The sequence below is a fragment of the Meriones unguiculatus genome, chromosome 15 (genome assembly GCF_030254825.1).
Source record: "Meriones unguiculatus strain TT.TT164.6M chromosome 15, Bangor_MerUng_6.1, whole genome shotgun sequence".
NCBI classification, from domain to species: domain Eukaryota; kingdom Metazoa; phylum Chordata; class Mammalia; order Rodentia; family Muridae; genus Meriones; species Meriones unguiculatus.
The window spans coordinates 51,102,097-51,119,014 of NC_083362.1; the positions used below are offsets into that span (position 1 = coordinate 51,102,097).

General features: G+C 41.8%; 1 protein-coding gene across 3 annotated transcripts in view; it reads left to right on the forward strand.

The window, feature by feature from the left end:
* Positions 1-16,918, forward strand: part of Adam23 (ADAM metallopeptidase domain 23) — a 144,380-nt gene that overhangs the window by 97,097 nt on the left and 30,365 nt on the right. For all 3 annotated transcript variants that reach the window (XM_021648510.2, XM_060368485.1, XM_060368486.1), the window contains exons 14-20: positions 1,403-1,451; positions 3,527-3,626; positions 6,834-6,905; positions 7,482-7,571; positions 8,798-8,878; positions 15,268-15,318; positions 15,978-16,041. In XM_021648510.2, coding sequence (XP_021504185.1) covers positions 1,403-1,451; positions 3,527-3,626; positions 6,834-6,905; positions 7,482-7,571; positions 8,798-8,878; positions 15,268-15,318; positions 15,978-16,041 — 507 coding nt within the window. The remainder of the gene's footprint in view (positions 1-1,402; positions 1,452-3,526; positions 3,627-6,833; positions 6,906-7,481; positions 7,572-8,797; positions 8,879-15,267; positions 15,319-15,977; positions 16,042-16,918) is intronic.

Consider the following 16,918-nt stretch of genomic DNA (forward strand, 5'->3'; position numbering starts at 1 on the left):
CACCATGCAGTGACTGTTGATGTCACTGTTTTCATTGATCACATGAGAGAAGGAAGGAACTGGCTAGCTCATCGAGTGGGCTGAGTATTGGGGGACCATCAAGAGGTTTAGGAGCCCAAGGAAATATCTGGTTTCTTTTAAGGCCAGGATAAAGTCCATATCTCATTTCTTTTAAAATCAGGATGAAGTCCAACCTGAATTACAGTCCCCTTTGTGCTAGCACAGTAGTTGGATACAATCTTGGGACATTTTTGTGGTAGAAGGCAAAACATCACAATAGGACCTTGTGGAGGAGGAGAGCAGCATGCTCACCCATTGTTCACTTAATGAGAAAAAAAGCTGAAATCCTCATCCTCTTATTATAATTTTGAGAGGCAAGTTAGGAGCTAAAAAACAAAAACAAAAACAAACCTCTCTTCCTTCCCAAGCCTTCCCAGAGAAGAGAAGGAAAATGTATTATCTTGCTTAAACAGTCCTCTGTGTGACTAATGTGTAGTACTGTGGAAAAGTAGAGCGACATGTGTGTTCATGGTCTTGAATCCCTTCATGCGTGCATTAATGGCCAGGTGGACAGCCATGACAAGCACCTAGAAACATCTTACCAACCTCTATAGACTGTCATTTCCTAATATCTTGCTCAGAGCACTTGCTTTCTCAAGGAAGTGGCCACTCCATATTAACATTTCAGAAGCTGGTCCAGACAGCCCCGAGTCAGGAAGCGGAGCCCCAGCTTCAGCAACTCGGTGGAAAATCCTGGAGGCCAGTGCTGGGGTCAGCCAAGAGATGTTATCAGATTGGAATGTACAGTATTAGGGGATGAGATTGTTCTCCACGTCTCTGGCTGATCCTGGCACTTACTCCAGCAAGTTGCATTCCCTTCTCTAACTGCCCTGTGTCTGAAGGCATTGCCCTGCATTTAGACAGATCATCCGGGAATGCCATCTGTGTGAACCCTAGAACCACCCTGGGAGATAGGCAGAGAGAGAGACAGCGCTTCCATTTTAAAAGCAGAAATACAGCTCCCTGCCCACTGAAAGCTAAGTGGCTTCTCAATGGGAATTTCTCCTGGAGTAGAAGGTAAACTAGGGTGGAGCCTTTTGTTTCTGGCCCACAGTACTCCTAACCAAACATCGGAGTTTAGAAATATGACTGAGGTATTTGAGTAACAAAAATGAAGAGAGGCCCAAGTCTCCACCCTTCCCACCCTCACCTTAGGAAGCAACCTGTACACCAGGCATAAGGAACCATTGTTTTAAACTATTTAGGGGAATAGGGGAATCTTGACACTGTATTTTTTTGGACATGAAATCGGTACTGAGGAGGTTTTGCAGGAGCTGGTACAAGTTGAAGCTGTGACTTTGTTCTCCTCTCTCCTTTCACTGTTCTTGTTTCATTGGGCTAGAATGTGAATGCATCGAGTCCTGGGGTGGCTGCATTATGGAGGAAACAGGGTAAGTCCACGTTACGCTTGCACGTGAGGTATGCCTGCTGCAGAAATTGCTGCATATATAACACTTAGAGACGCAGTCTCTCAGGTACTGGTATTCTAGGCTAAGCACTTAGTATAAATCCAATAATTAATTGTCTGATATTTTAAAACTGACAGTGCTAATTCACTTTATATTTTAATTTTTAATTTAAGGTTGGGGAGAAAAGTGAAATGTATTAACTACTTCCATTTATTAACCCTTGCAGGAGTCACATGACTAAAAGCTTCTGCATCTAGTGGAGGCATTAATCTTTTAATATACTTAGAATAAAAGCAGATGGTCTACCTGAAGCAGCCAGTGAAAAATCAATTCAGTCACCCATTTACATTTTTTAGGAACTTATAAATACGTGCTTACAGTAATAAATTTGTGCTACACTGTTTATAGAGCCCTCAGAGCTTTTTTCTCCTTTTTTAAATTAATTCAGTTATAAAGCTTGAACAAAAGGGTTGTCAAGTGGCCGACCATCAACCTTAATTCACTTGTCTTTCCTTAGTGGGCACTTGTGCAACTGGACCAGCTGTTTCGTAAGCAGTGCACTGAGCCCTGCCACTGTTGCTGTTTCTGTGGCACTCTTGCACTCTGCCAGTGACCACCACTAGGCCTCCTAAGCTAAAGCCCTTAGTAGTGGGGAGAGGTGTCTCTTTTCTCTCTTTGCTCGGGCCAGACACCGGCACACTGGCAATTTCCGGACCTACCGTTTTTCTACACTGGTTGTCAAGGTACCATCTCCTACAGGCCCCTTCCTCCTCCTTTCACCACAGTCCGGAGGGGAGAAAGTTTGTACAGTTAGCCGTCACCCCTGCGACTTCAGAACACGTTACTGGAAATGCACTCTGATCTTGAAATGCCTTACCAGGCATATACTTGTGCTCTGTACTTGAGTCCTTCTGATGACACAGGCTGAACAGGTGCCATAGCAAATAGTGCCATCTATAATGTTGGTTTCCTATGGCAATATTATTGTCTTTTAAACTGTCAGCTTCTAAATGAGTTTTGGATTGAATGTTCATAGCATGGAATAAACTATTTGAAGGTAATGTATATTCTCTCAAACATATTCCTGATGTACTTCTCGTAAGACCACCACTGTCGACAGAGGTGAGTTTTAATTCCGCAAGTACTCTCGGACATCAGAATATATAAAACTGTTGTATTGTATGCTAGGATGCCCTATTGCAGACTTTCCCGAGGAACCATTGTGTATGAGTTAGCTTAAACTTGATGTGTGTGTATGCTATTCCCTTGTGTACTGACAGAGGGGTCTTAATTTGATTGACTAAATCATGGAGAGGCTCATTTTTTATTCATGCTAAATCATGAATATTGCTCAATAATTGTATTTGAAATGAAGAATAAAGAGCTGTGGCTCATGGGAACATTCCTTAATTCTTTTTTGCTGTGGGCATACGCACTGGTAGCTTATGCATGTATGATCCAGCGCACTCTTCAGAGTTTACTCATTTACTTACATTTTTGATTGCTGGAGCCCAAGTAACGTTGTCTTTAATAAATCAGCTCTCCCAACACCCTCCTCCAAAACACAAGGTCTAGTAGGTTGTGAACCTTTTTATTCAGAACAGAGTGAAAAAGAAAAGATTGCCTTTATTGAGGCAAAGTAAATAAAAATCATCAAAACCTAGCCTTAATTTAAAGTTTCATAGCAAGCCTTTCATGTGACGTGTTTTGAGACAGATTTCAGTCAGGAGGGTTGGTAGCTGGGCAGTGACCAAGCCCCTACTTCTGCAGTGGTCCATTTATTTTTCTTCTCCAGATTCCACCCCATAAACATAGCCATTTGGATCCAAGCATCTTGTCAATATTTGTATAGATTCATCCACATCCAGAGTGGACATCCAGTGGATTTTAATTTTCATCTCCGTGGGGGGATACAAAGTGAATAAACTGTAATTAATAAAATAAATAAATAAAAAAAATAAAAAATAAACAAAATCTGTAACAACAAAAAAAAACTTTTCATCTCTGATGATTGCTTTTGTGAAGATGTTTACATAATTGATTCCTTGTTTCTTCAGGGTGTCCCACTCTCGAAAGTTCTCAAAGTGCAGCATTTTGGAGTATAGAGACTTTTTACAGAGAGGAGGCGGAGCCTGCCTTTTCAACAGGCCCACAAAGGTAACTGATTGTTCCAATAATAAGAATGTACCAAACATTAGAAATTCTTTCTCAGAAAGCAAGTCTCTTGTCAAACAGTTAAATATATTGCTACAAGCAATCTTCCTTTCTCAGCCTCCCAAATGCTGGAGTTATAGGTAGGAGCCACTGTACCCATCATGGAAAGATGTTCAGTTGTTAGAGAGCCTCTATATGCTTGCTTGCAGTCCCCACAAATGCAAAAATTCTCCAGCACTTTATGTTAGAGTTTTCACCTTTCTGTGAAGAGGCAGAATGAAAAGAACTGTTACTATGATTTATTCTTGGCTAACAATCTCATTTAATCTTGACATTCTCTCTGGAGACTTCCTGGGAGTTTCCTATACCCTCGAACCCCAATTCTTCCACTTTCTGGAGTGATCTGGTCCTAGGCACAGAGCATTACCAATATCAGCCAAGACAAAAAATGGTGTTGGTCTAACATTTGCAGATTCTGTAGACACCACAAATATTTCTACTCTATAGTCCCCTCCCCTGGCAGCTCATGCTGTCACTGGCATTTCATACGAGTATGTACAAACAATATCACCATTCCTAAGGCACAAGTAAAAAAAAACAAACAACAACAAAAAAAAAAACTATACATTTCAGAAAGAGCTTTTTAGGAGTTTTCAGAAAACATGTTTGACAGTAAAACTTCTAAATTTTGAAAATCTTCATTTGGGCCTCATGATGTAAATATTTATGTCTTGCTGTGGAAGCATGAAATTGTTTGATTATAAAAAATGCTCCAGTTCCCTTGACATAGAACATGGCCAGGCATCATACTTTCCTAAAGTTCAGCAGAGGCAGAATTCTCAAACTGACAGGCACAAGGCTCCTTGTTTTTATAGGAGCGTGTTTGGAAGTGAAGCAGGCCAGCAGTTGAAAAGACAGTATTGTTACCATTAGCAGATGGTATCAGAATTTGAACGTGGAAAAAAAAATCATTTTTTCTTTAGAATACACCTCATCTCAGATTGAGTTCATTTGTATAGAAAATGTTCAATACTCTGCAAATTTAAAGAGTGGCAATGTTGTGTTGACCTTTTCTTAATAAGATAAAAATCGGTTACAAAGGCAAACGACCACAGGACTAATTTATTCCATACTCACAGCTGAGAGATGCAGCTGAGGTCAGGGAGAGGAAGCTCAGGACCTGACATCCCCATGAAACCCTCAAGAAAGTAAAAGCTCTGTAACTCTCAGAAGAACAGAGACTTTTTAAAAGCGACTTAGCACCATTAAAACAGGCTGGTAGCCTTTGCTGGCAGTGACCTCCGGGCAAAGAAACTAGAGGGCTTCAAGGCATCTGAAATGAGTGAGAGCTGCAGGAAGGAACCAATGTGGCAGTTTTGAGTTACACAGCGCATGGTTAGTGTTACTTTGCTTGCAGCTGCCAGCTCGTTATAAGCACCAAGTCTGAGGAAATAACTCGCTTGTTTGGAGAAGTTAAGGTTTCTGGTATATACACAAAGATCCATCATTGCATTTCTCAGATTACCTGTGAGCAGGAAGAAAATTACCCCGGCAACTTGGGAATTGCACACACAAAAAAATTAACTATGTTTACATATTCAATTTCAGAAGTTAGATACAGGATAATTTCTCTTTTCAAACTACAAATTACAATGATTAAAAAAGAAGGCCCTGTGGATTCTAGTAGAATGGTTTATATGTATCTGTCAAGGAACTTTTTTTTTTTTTCTCCCTGGTGTCCTTAGACGGTGAATGAGCACACAGGCATGTGTTGCTTGCTATTTTCAGTTTACATGCGCCTTGTCTGTACTTTAGGAATCTTCCCAGTTGCTGTGATTTCCATCTGGTTTGAGATGGCGACCCATCTCAGCAAGGGGAAACAACCCAAGAATGAAAGGATGGGGAGCCCCGTACCGGGTGTCGGTCATCTTTTAGCTGCCCTGCCCCTTTCTGTTTTCTCCTGTCTGCTAATCAAAGTGACATGAAGATCAGCACCCTTGAGCCCCACCCTGCTCTGCTGGAAAGCTTCCTTGCTTCTCCTAATAGTTCCTTCCTGGAAGAGGCAGAACCAGGTAGACTCGGTGGAAGATGATTGTTGCCCGGTGTGCATGCCTGCTAGAGGCGAGCTCTCTCCCCTGTTGATGACTCTGAGCTTCTGTGAGTGTTGGGGTGTACTGTTCCATTCCCCAGTCCTCCTACTCACACACTCAGAAGTCCAGAGAAGTCCAGCCAATAGGATACAGTCTGTCATAAGGAAACAACTTCTTTAACAATTGGTCTACAATATTTTTACCCAGAAACAAGTGCGTGGCAGCACTAGGGGGAATATTCTAGAAACTCACCTCTGCTCTGACTGTAGCAATGACTGAAAGATTTCTAGATACTCATCTGTGTGTCTATGCATTAACTTAATGTACTTAATTTTTTAAATGAAACTAAAGTGAGTATTGAGAGATTGAATATTTGCACATAATTAATATGTTGAAATTTCCAAGTTGCTGGATTAATTTTCTTTCTACTCAGAGGTAATTCAAGAAATGCATTGGTGAGGCTTAATGCAGGCAATGAGTGTGATGGATTTGAATCTCTGGCAGTCTTGTTCTGAGCTTATTGGCGTTTCCTTAGTTGCATAGCTCACATTTGGTTTTGACTGAACATATTTATCTTTCTGACAGTTCTGATGTCATCTTGTCTGCCTTTAGTCAAGTCAGCAAATTAAATATCTGTAAGTCTCATTAGTAATACATTTTAGCTCCATTAGATAACATGGGAAGTGATCTATTTCTCTTGACTTGGCTCCATAAAGAGTCACTCTAGTGCTTGGGGTTGTCCCTCAGGACCCCCCCTCCAAGGAAATCTCCCCTTTCTAACATGTTTTTAAGAGTGTTATTAATAAGTGAATAGTATTTTCCACACAGAGACAAGATATAAAATGCATAGTAGTGAATCAGGGGCTTGGAAGGATGGCTCAGCAGTTAAGAGAGCTTGCTGTTTTCTTCAGAAGACTAGAATTTAGTTTCCTGTGTCTACACACATGCATGTGTGCATGCACTTACGTAGCTACCCACGTATGCATAATAAAAGGGAATATAAAATAATAACAAATCATAGAAGAATCCTATGACATGGATGTGTATGTGGCCGTGTTGGTGGGTGGATTTCCTGTGATAGATTCAAGGACTTTTCTCTGTGTTTTCCCATCTCTTTCAGCTGTTTGAGCCCACAGAATGTGGCAACGGATATGTAGAGGCCGGGGAGGAATGTGATTGCGGTTTCCATGTGGTAGGTATAAGAGACTGTCTCTACTTTCAGTGCATTTCATCCTCTGAGCTAACAGGAACAACAGCAGTGAGCAGTCCTGCTATCATTCACCACGGGGTCACCGCCTTCTTCATTTTTGTTTGTTTGTTTTGTTTCATGATCGCTATGATCAATGCTTTGTCCCCGCTCAGACATGTAAGAATTATCATGTTGTTGTTACGGCCTTGTCTGAAAAGCCTAATGGATTGTTCTAATCAAATCCCTGACCTTTAAAAAGTTAATTGAGAGCTCATATTCATATTCAGGCACCTTCCTCGCAATCGTGAGCTCTTTCTCATGCTGTGTGTGTGTGTGTGTGTTTAAACCCCGGGTGTTAAGAACATGATATAGTCGCAGAGGTAATGTGTGCGAGTGCCCGCTAATGAGTAATCGCGCTCCTGGGTGATCAGTCTGCTGCTGAGAAATGTGGCGGGAATTCATTGTCATTTAAAGTGATTGATTTCTCTAAAATGTTAGCGAATCATTGACTTGTCTGATGTATAAGCTGCACGTGGCGGGAATGCAGAGCGGGTTCACTTATGGGAGTGTTTTCTCTAGGAATGCTATGGAGTTTGCTGTAAGAAGTGCTCCCTGTCCAACGGGGCTCACTGCAGCGACGGCCCCTGCTGTAACAACACCTCGTGTCTTGTGAGTCCTCCGGAAGTTTCCTTTTCCTTCTCGCCTGTTGGTAAATGGGGCAACCATCCTAGTATGTCCGCTGAGCTTTTGGGTGACTTGATACACACTTAACACATGTTAGCTCAGCGACATTGGTAATTCTCTCAAACTCCCGTGGGCCAGAGTGTTGCAACCCTCCTGTTATAGCTCTCCTGTTATAGGGGACACTGCCTGTCCCCCAAGCCTTCTCTAGCGTGTGTACCTGTACCCCCTGCAAACTAAACATTGCCCTCTAACACAGATTAAATGATGGGGCAGAAGAGGAACACTTTTCTTGGTGTTTTAAATAACACGACCTATTTTCAACGTTTGCTTTTGAAGACTTCCCCTAATTTGTCTTAGACACACCGTCTGAGAACTGGTACTTACATCTCTCCTTTGACTATGTTCACACGTGTGAGTGTGTGTATGTGCATGTTTGCAAATGCGTGTGTTCAGTCTTCCACCTACAGTGACTGCCATTTCCTTTTGATAAATCATTTAAATAGTCCTTTATCTCATCTGTCGGATCCATGACACTTCAGATGACATATAAAATTATGTGATTTTTATTATTTTTCAACACCAGGGGAGGTTCCACATTATGATATTCTAAGAGATTTCACCTTAGTGTGTGCTTTGCTTCACATTACCTACCAAATGGTAAATCGCTTGAGGCTAGTGAGACTTCATATTTTGCCAATCCATTGCCAGAAAAACAAAATATTTTGTTCATCACAGACGGTCATGGATGCCTTTGAAGGTGATTTATATGAATTCATTGTAATTTTGTTGTGTGTTTTTACCTAAAGCAAGATTAATACTCAAACTAGATTAGTGATGTTCAAGCTAATGGACAAATTAATGAGGGCTGTGCACAGACATCAGCCCTTCAGAGAAATCTTAAGCGACATCTAATGACAATTTTTTTATTCCTTTGTGTTAACATGAGCCAGCGTTTCTTCTTTGCATAAATTCCGTTGCTTTGTTCTCTTACCTCAGAACTCGGAGACAGTGGGTTTTGCAGTCTGCACAGTTGGTGCCTGTCTGGTGCTCACCCTCGTACAGGAAGAGCATCTCAACCTCGTTTCTAACCCTCAATGGTTTTACAAACTGTGAAGCGGGTGGGTGGCGATCGCCAAAAAGCTCAGGCTTGTTGGTGAACATAACAGTGGCAGCTTTGTGGCTGGCTCCTAATGTTGGGTCTTGATTTGTAGTTTCAGTCACGAGGGTATGAATGTCGGGACGCCGTAAACAGCTGTGACATCACTGAGTACTGCACTGGAGACTCTGGCCAGGTATGTAAAACCACATATATATTGTGCAAGGTACGTTTTAAATCCTTTGATAAAGACCATGTGTGTGGCTCTGTTTTGCTTTTGTTGTTGTTGTTTGGATTTTGTTTTCTAGATATCTCTAGCTCTCTACCAAAATATCACTTAATATCTTGAGATGATTCATACTCAACTCGAAAGCTTTTTCCCTTAGGCTCCCCATCTTCTGTGCTGTTTTCAATAATTTTGAACAAATTTTGGAAGGGAGCTGATGTAGGAGACTGGCAGAACGTCTGTGGCTGGGAGAAGAAGGCCAGGTTTCTAAGTTTCTGTTGTTGCCCTGTCCCAGGCATAGTCCTGCCTCTCCGCCTCTGTGCTTTGGCTTGATTTTCTTCTGTTAAAATGATCATAATGCTATAATTAATATTGACTTTTTGACTCCCTCTTTGTGTAACTTTTGTGCTTTTTTGTTTATGGCATGTTATTTTATGTCGTTATTTGACATTCAAATGAACATTTGTTGAGTTATTTGTCAAGTACTGCTGTAAATGCCAGGATATTGAAGAGCACATGATTGTTGAGTCCTTGCTCTGGTGAAACTTAAGTTCTGTGGTGTGTAGAGAGGTAAATAAGTTAAATATATATATACATATATAAATATGTATGTATATACATATAGACATGTATGATATATGTATGTACACACAATATATATACATATATGATAAAATAAGGTGCTATGGAAAGAAGAGTTTGGTGGGGTATTAGGTTAAAACCATCAGATGGGCCCTCCTGAAGGAGATGGCCCTGAAGTAGCTGTGGAAGAAACTAGTTTATGAATAGCAAGTGTAGCGGTGTGGCTTCTTCAGGAAGTAGAATGGAAGCAGGCAGAACTGGAGGAAAGTTGAAGTTTCTGAGGACTCTGGCGAGTGGGACCTGTAAGGTGCAGTGAGGATTTGGGATTTCATTGGCATTTTATGGTTTATGATGTAAATTTGTCACTTGATTTTTACTCAGAGATTATCCATTAGATTTTCGTAGTTTCTTATTGTTTTTTCAGTATAGAAGTAAAGACTTTTGTGCATTTGGAGGAATATCTCTCATGCCGGGTTATCTCTCTAGGATAAGTTTCCAGGGCTGGAGTTGCCAACAGAAAGGAATAGTGGCTTCCACTGGGGTCACAGTGAATGTGGTATAGTTTGAAGTCAAAAGCTCATGCTCCATACATGGTCCTTGTTTGGAGTATCAATCTTAGAAAAGACCCCTGTGGCCAGATTTTTTGGTTCTGTTGCTCTCCTTGTGGAGATCCTGTTCCTTCTAGGTCTTTCTATCTCCCCCTTCTTTCATAAGATTCCCTGGGCCATGCATGGAGATAACCTAGAACCCCTGCACAGAAGTAGCCTCTGGCAGCTCCGTGTCCAAGAGAATTCCCCAGTAATAGGAACAGGGACTGTCTCTGACATGAACTCAGTGGTAGGCTCTTTGATCACCTCCCCCTGAGGGGGGATCAGCCTTACCAGTCCACAGAGGAAGACAATGAAGCCAGTCCTGATGAGGCCTGATAGACTAGGGTTAGATGGAAGGGGAGGAGGACCTCCCCTACCATTGGACTGGGGGGAGGGGCATAGGAGAAGAAGAGGGAGGGAGGATGGGATTGGGAGGGGATGGGGGAGGGGGCTACAGCTGGGATACAAACTGAATAAACTGTAATTAATAAAAATTAAAAAAAGAAAAAAGCTCATGCTCTAAAAATGAAAACAACCAACTTGAGTCATAGCCTTAACTTAATACAAGGGCCATATGTGTCTTCTAGTAGATCCTGGCTCAGACTGTAGCAGGTTAGAAACAATTGGTCCCCACAGGGCTTTCCTGCAGAGGCAGATTCTTCCGCAGTGGCCAGCCTGAAGAAGCAGTGGAGAGTGCTGGCTCCCCTTCCACACTCAAAGCTCTGGCTCAGAATGTCTAACTATTCTTCACCGGTGTTATCAGTCAGTCAGTCCAAGAGCAGGAGAGCAGGGTGGTTGGTGTTGTGCTGGGTTTCCGGAACGGAACCTGAGAAGAGATCAAGATGTTAATTAACCTTTAGAAAGGTCTCTGTATTATCAGCCATGGCTCTGTTAATGATACAGCACATGGAAATATGTCCTGACTGTTTATTTATGTGTGTGTCCTTCTTGCACATCTGTTCCTCATATTTTAGATATGTAAACAGAGTCCTTGGCAATTTCTCTATACAGTGTAATGACAGAGTACAAGAACTGTGTATTCTGTCTTTTGCAAGTGTAACACTTCTGCTATACCATTTGACAGAGTTGTTAGTTTTATAGAATAGTACCATTTTTTTTTGTAACTACATTATATGTCCTTGGCTCTCATATTCAGTCTTTTTTTTTTTTTTTTTAGAAGCATAGGTTTCCGCTTCAATTTTTAATTCCTGAATTGCCTTGGAGTCTGCTGTAAATAATGTTTTTTAAATGGGGATATTGGGTCTGGGGAGATGGCTCAGTGGATGAAGTGCTTGCTCTCCCCAACAACCCCAGGAAAGCCAGATGCCTGTAATTTCAGCATGGGAGGCGGAGACAGGAGGATCCCTGAGCAGCTAGTCTAGCTAACTGGTAAGCTACAGGTCCAGTGAGAGATGCTATCTCAAAATATAGGTGTGGAGAGTGATGACCTCTGATTTCCACAGGCACACATGGATCTCTGTGTACACATACTAACATACACACTCACAAACACACATCTCTCACACACACATATCACAATATACTATATATATATATTCATATATGTATATATATAATCACATAGGCTATACACATATACACAAAAGTAAATTAAAATAGGGGCTCTTTGCTCACCCTATTACCTGAGAATGCAACTGTTTTTTTGTTTTGATTTGTTTTGTTTTTTACTTCATGTGTCTTTGGTGAAAATTGGTGAATCTTTCAATGGCACATTAGAATATAATGCTATTTTATTAATAATTTAAAAATGTGATCATCAGACTAAACTCAATGTAGGTAGTTGAACTAGAAGGACATAAAACCCATAATATTTTTCCTCAATGAGGTTTGAATTTATTGGTATTTAGAGTTTTTATGAAACTAGAATCTCTGTGCCCCTGAGAACTGCGATCTACATGGCTGCATCTCACCCTCATCCTTTTTTACTTCATGTCCTAGCTAATTTTTACATTAGCCTTTACTGGAATCTCCGAACTTGTTTTTCTTTTCTTTTTAAAAACACAACAAAATAAAATGCAGTAAGATAAAACAAAAACCATCATATTGAAGTTGGACGAGGCAAGCCAACAGAAAAACAAAAGAGCTCCAAGAGATGGTCCAAGAATCAGAGAGCTACTCTGTCACACATTTAGGAGTCCTGTTACAGCACTAGGCTGAAAGCTGTAGCATACACACCGGGGACCAGGCACAGACCAGTGCTGGCCCTGTGATGGCTGCTGCAGTCTCTGGGTTCAGATGAGCTCTGCTCAGTTGTTTTGGAGGGCTCGTTCTCCTGATGTCTTCTGTCCTCTCTTTCTCCCCTGTTCCTCCTGCCTTCTCTTTCACAGGGTTCTCTGAGCCCTGATGGGGATTTGATGGAGACATATCATTTAGAGCTGTGCTGAACTCTTTTTTTTTATTGCACAGTTTATGACAGAACAATCAATACTTGAGCAGCTGAAAGAAATCTTTGGCAAACAATCCGGTGACATAGCAAAGATATTTGAAAGCTGTGAGAGTGGTCTCTGCAAGCGCTAGTCATTAGCGGGGATATTCTGCCATTTAAAATAAGCACCACAGAAACCACTTCAGGAAAATCTTCCTGCGTGGCATGCCAGGTGAACCACGGATGTAGTGCTGTTCAGAGACTGCGGAGCTCCACTTTGAGAGGACAGTGCCCAGTTGCTCCTGTTCTGAATATCCTTAGAGGATGTAAGAACACCTGGGAAATTTCCCCGTTAAACATTGCACTGATAAGCGACTGGCCTTAATGGTTTTGTTGTTTTGTTGGTTGGTTGGTTTTTTGAGGCATGGTCTTATTTTGCAGCCCAGGCTGGCCATGACCCTTGACCTGCAGCTTCCTGACTGTTGGGATTCCAGGTGTATCAGTCGCTGTGGCAAACGGCACGACTAAAGTAACTTATAAAAGACTCAAACAGTTTTACCAACTGGGGACCAGGTATTCAAATATATGCACCCACAGGGGGCATTTTCATTTAGATCACCACAGCAGGCGCGCACAGTCGCACCTGTCTAAAAACTGGCTTTCTTAGCCTAAACTAAAGCCAGATTGATTAGAAGTCACGGTACATGTAGCTGTGACAGTTTATAATAAGGGCTGGTTTCCTTCTTTTTCTTTCTTGCTTTTTTTTCTCTCTTTCTTTCTTTCTTTCTTTCTTTCTTTCTTTCTTTCTTTCTTTCTTTCTTTCTTTCTTTCTTCCTTCCTTCCTTCCGAAGACATCACACAAGCGACATGCCTTTTCTGGGAGCACCTTCCCCCCGCCCCCGTTTCTATTTACTGTGCTTGTCCTGGTTTTTAGGGTGAGTGAATAATTTATGATAGTTGATTAACGAGATAATGATTGCATCCTGAGGGGATTCAGAAAGACGGAAGAGGCCTCAGGGATCTCTGCCTTTTGTGCTGTTCGTTCAGCGTCAATCAATGCATCCCTGGGATACCGGGCACCAGGTAGAGTGAAAAGCTGTGGTGAATGAAGCAGAAAGGGGCTCGGGCCTGTAGGAAGATGCAGGGCTGACGTTATTGCTCCCGAGGAATGCTTCACCAGTCCCTCTTTCTGTGCCGAGCTCAGGAAATGACCCTATGTGTGCAGCATAAAATAACTTCATTCTACCAGTATGGGTGATCCATTCATTTTCTTAGTCAGCTAGTAGTAATTGAGCACCCAGCACATCCTGGTGCTGTTTTGTGCAGCAGGAAGCTAAACAGAAAATCCTGCCTGCGTCGAGCCCACATAATCGTGGGAAGAAAAGTGAACAAACAAGGGAAATATATGGATTGCCAGTCAGTGGTAAGTGTGGTGGAGAAGGAAAATGTAGGAAATGGGGAACAGAGAATGCCAGCATGGGAGAGAGTTGGTGCTTTAGAGAAGGCTCTTTGAGAGGGTGATATTTGAACAAAACCCTTAAAGAGGAGATGGGATGAGCCCCACAGTAATTGGAGGGGGGGGGCGAGCTGGCAGCATGCCTGTCACAAGCTATGGAATTACATCACCCATTGAGAGAGTTGGAAAGGAGGTCAGGATGATGATGGGTTGTGGATGGGAGAAGCAGATCACGTGGAACTTGGAAGGCTCTTCAGGAGTTTTGAGCAGGGGACCAACATGAAATGGTGGTTGTGTTTTAAGGGATCTTTCTGGGAGCAGTGCATGGCACCAGGCAGAAGGAGGAACACTGGGCTGGATATTCCAGTCCAGGCTTTAGAGGTGGCAGGCTAGACCTGGGATTAAATGGAAGGAGCTGAGAAAAAGAGTTGTTATTTTGAAGTGGCTCTGAGGATTTGCATTCCTACTGAACGGGTGTGTAGGAGACAAAAAAAGACAAGTGGGGGGTGCAGCTGAAGAAGGGTGGAGACTCTGGCCTGGGGCCTCAGCCATTGTTGCTTTGAAAAGATATTTGCTGAGGAAATAGGGAATGGGACGAACCTCAGTGGGCACCTTTATGCTTCTTGCTGCTTGTGCCACATTTTTTTTTCCTTTCATATTCGCTTTCAACATTGAGGCACCTGACCTTTCCACCACATTCTTAAATGTTTAAAAAGCGTGACTGCAGTTACTGTGGCTAACGTCTGGGGCAAATGAAGCGCACTTAAAAACGGTTTTGGCTAAAACAGCAACAAACAAAAACAACAACAACAACAAAAACAACCCTTCTTCACCATAGATTATTTTAGTAACAAGTCTGCGGTTTGAGAGGTCGGGGAGACAGACTGCTTACATTGATTGCGTTGTGGTTCAAGACCGTTCCTTCTGCTTTTGCAAAGTGTCCCATAGGTACATGTCATGGTGTCACATGCAGATTTGACATTTACAAGGAGCTGTGCAAGGTCTTGCAAATTAGTCTTTAATGTGTCTACTCCTACACAGCAGCCTGATTCATACCCTTTGATGCCCACTTTAGTGCCTTCTGCTTGAAGCTTCAGGACAAGTGAACATTTTTTGTTACCTAGTCCAGCTCTTGGTAAACAGAGAAACATAAAAAGAGTTAACTGCGTGCACTCTGCTCGCGTTAGTAATGACAGAATTCAAATCAAATAACCCATTAATGGAGTTTAATGCATTTTTCTAAATGTTCCTAATTGTGTGTTTAATTTCCCTCTCGTTTATATATACTATACATTTTCTGAAATTTTATATACTGTACATCAACTAAAAAGATAATATTTTTCAGTGCCCACCAAATCTGCATAAACAAGATGGCTATGCCTGCAATCAAAATCAGGTATGCTGGCCTATAAATAAGATTTAAGTATAACTTAGAAAGGATCAGTGTGATTCTCCACCCTTACTGTTTTTGATAATTATAACTTTGGAAGGTTTACTCAAGTAAATTGCAGTGGGGTGCTGGTTTATATCAGCTTTATTTCATTCCAAGTTCAATATATGTTCAGTCAGTGACAAAATGTACAGGTTGAAGGAAAAGAACAAGAAGTATAATGGCTGATGAAACCAGGAGCCCGATTTGCTGAATTGTAACCATCCTTAAATAATTCCAGCCTGTTTAACAAAAAAAAAAGATAATATTTTATAAGACTTTTCTCAAGTCAGTATTATATCCTTATATCTCTTATATGTAAGAGAAGCTAAAAGTCATTTTGTTATCATTTGCAGAATGGTAAGAGTTTTTGTCCTTCCTAAGAGTTTAAGTTTCAAGAGTTGTTCTCACGTAAACAGTGTGTCCGGAGCTTTACATTTTAAGGTAGTAGATCCTGCACATCGTTTAAAATGTTTGTTTCTTACTGGTCGCTGTGAGCATACTTGAGTACAGGATGAAGAGAGCTTTGTGTAACTCACCCCGAGGGGGACCTTGTAGTCAGAACATTGGGGAAAATGGTCCCCGTGCCTCGTGACTCACAACAATGTATCTGCTCTTTCTCTCAGGGTCGCTGCTACAATGGGGAGTGCAAGACAAGGGACAACCAATGCCAATACATCTGGGGAACAAGTAGGCTTTGTCTTCTGGCTTGACGGCCACGCTCTGTTTCCTTTTCACGGCTCTTCTCTTTCAGACTGTGACAGAGACGGACAGCATGGAGTGATGTGAAAAGGAAGTCTAGAAAAGGATGAAAGTAGAGAGATATCATGAAAACTATATAGAGCTCTGGAAATAGAGTGCAGTGGTGGAGTGCATGTGAGGGTTTGTGTTCAGTGCCTAGTACACCTCAAACGGTGATGGTGGTGGTGATGGCGATGATGATGATCATAATGATGGTGATGATGATGATGGTGATGATGATGATGGTGATGATTGATGGTGATGCAAAATCTGTGGAAACAGAGAACTTGAGAACTTGTCATGGAAACCAAAGTGTCTTTCATTGGTCTCGGCTGATAAATATGGGATGTTGCAACAACAAGGCCCAGTGCCACGGTCACACTCACTGTCTGGCCACTTCTGTAATTGCATGCCTTACTTTGTACCTTGCCGGTTTGCCTTGGTAGAGTGGCAGACTGAGTTTTGTTTTTGTGTTCTGTGTGTGTGTGTGTGTTGTGACTTTTTTGTTTGGCTGGTTGGTCTGTCACTCATTATCTCAGTTAAAGTGATGGCATGCAGGTATTTCCTTGGGAGCAGACAGTAACATGGTAATGAATGTCAGCTATTGCCTACGTGTTAATACACACGTCTCCTGGCTGACATTTACAGTGACCCAGAACTTCGTTTCATGAGGGCCACCTAGGAATTGACCTACTCTGCTTTCTGATAGAAGCACTGATAAAAAGAACTTTGGGGAGGAAAAGATTTACTTGGCTCTTACTTCCCTGTCACACCCCTTCACTGAGGAAAATTAGGACAGGAACTCACAGCAGGAATCTGGAGTAAG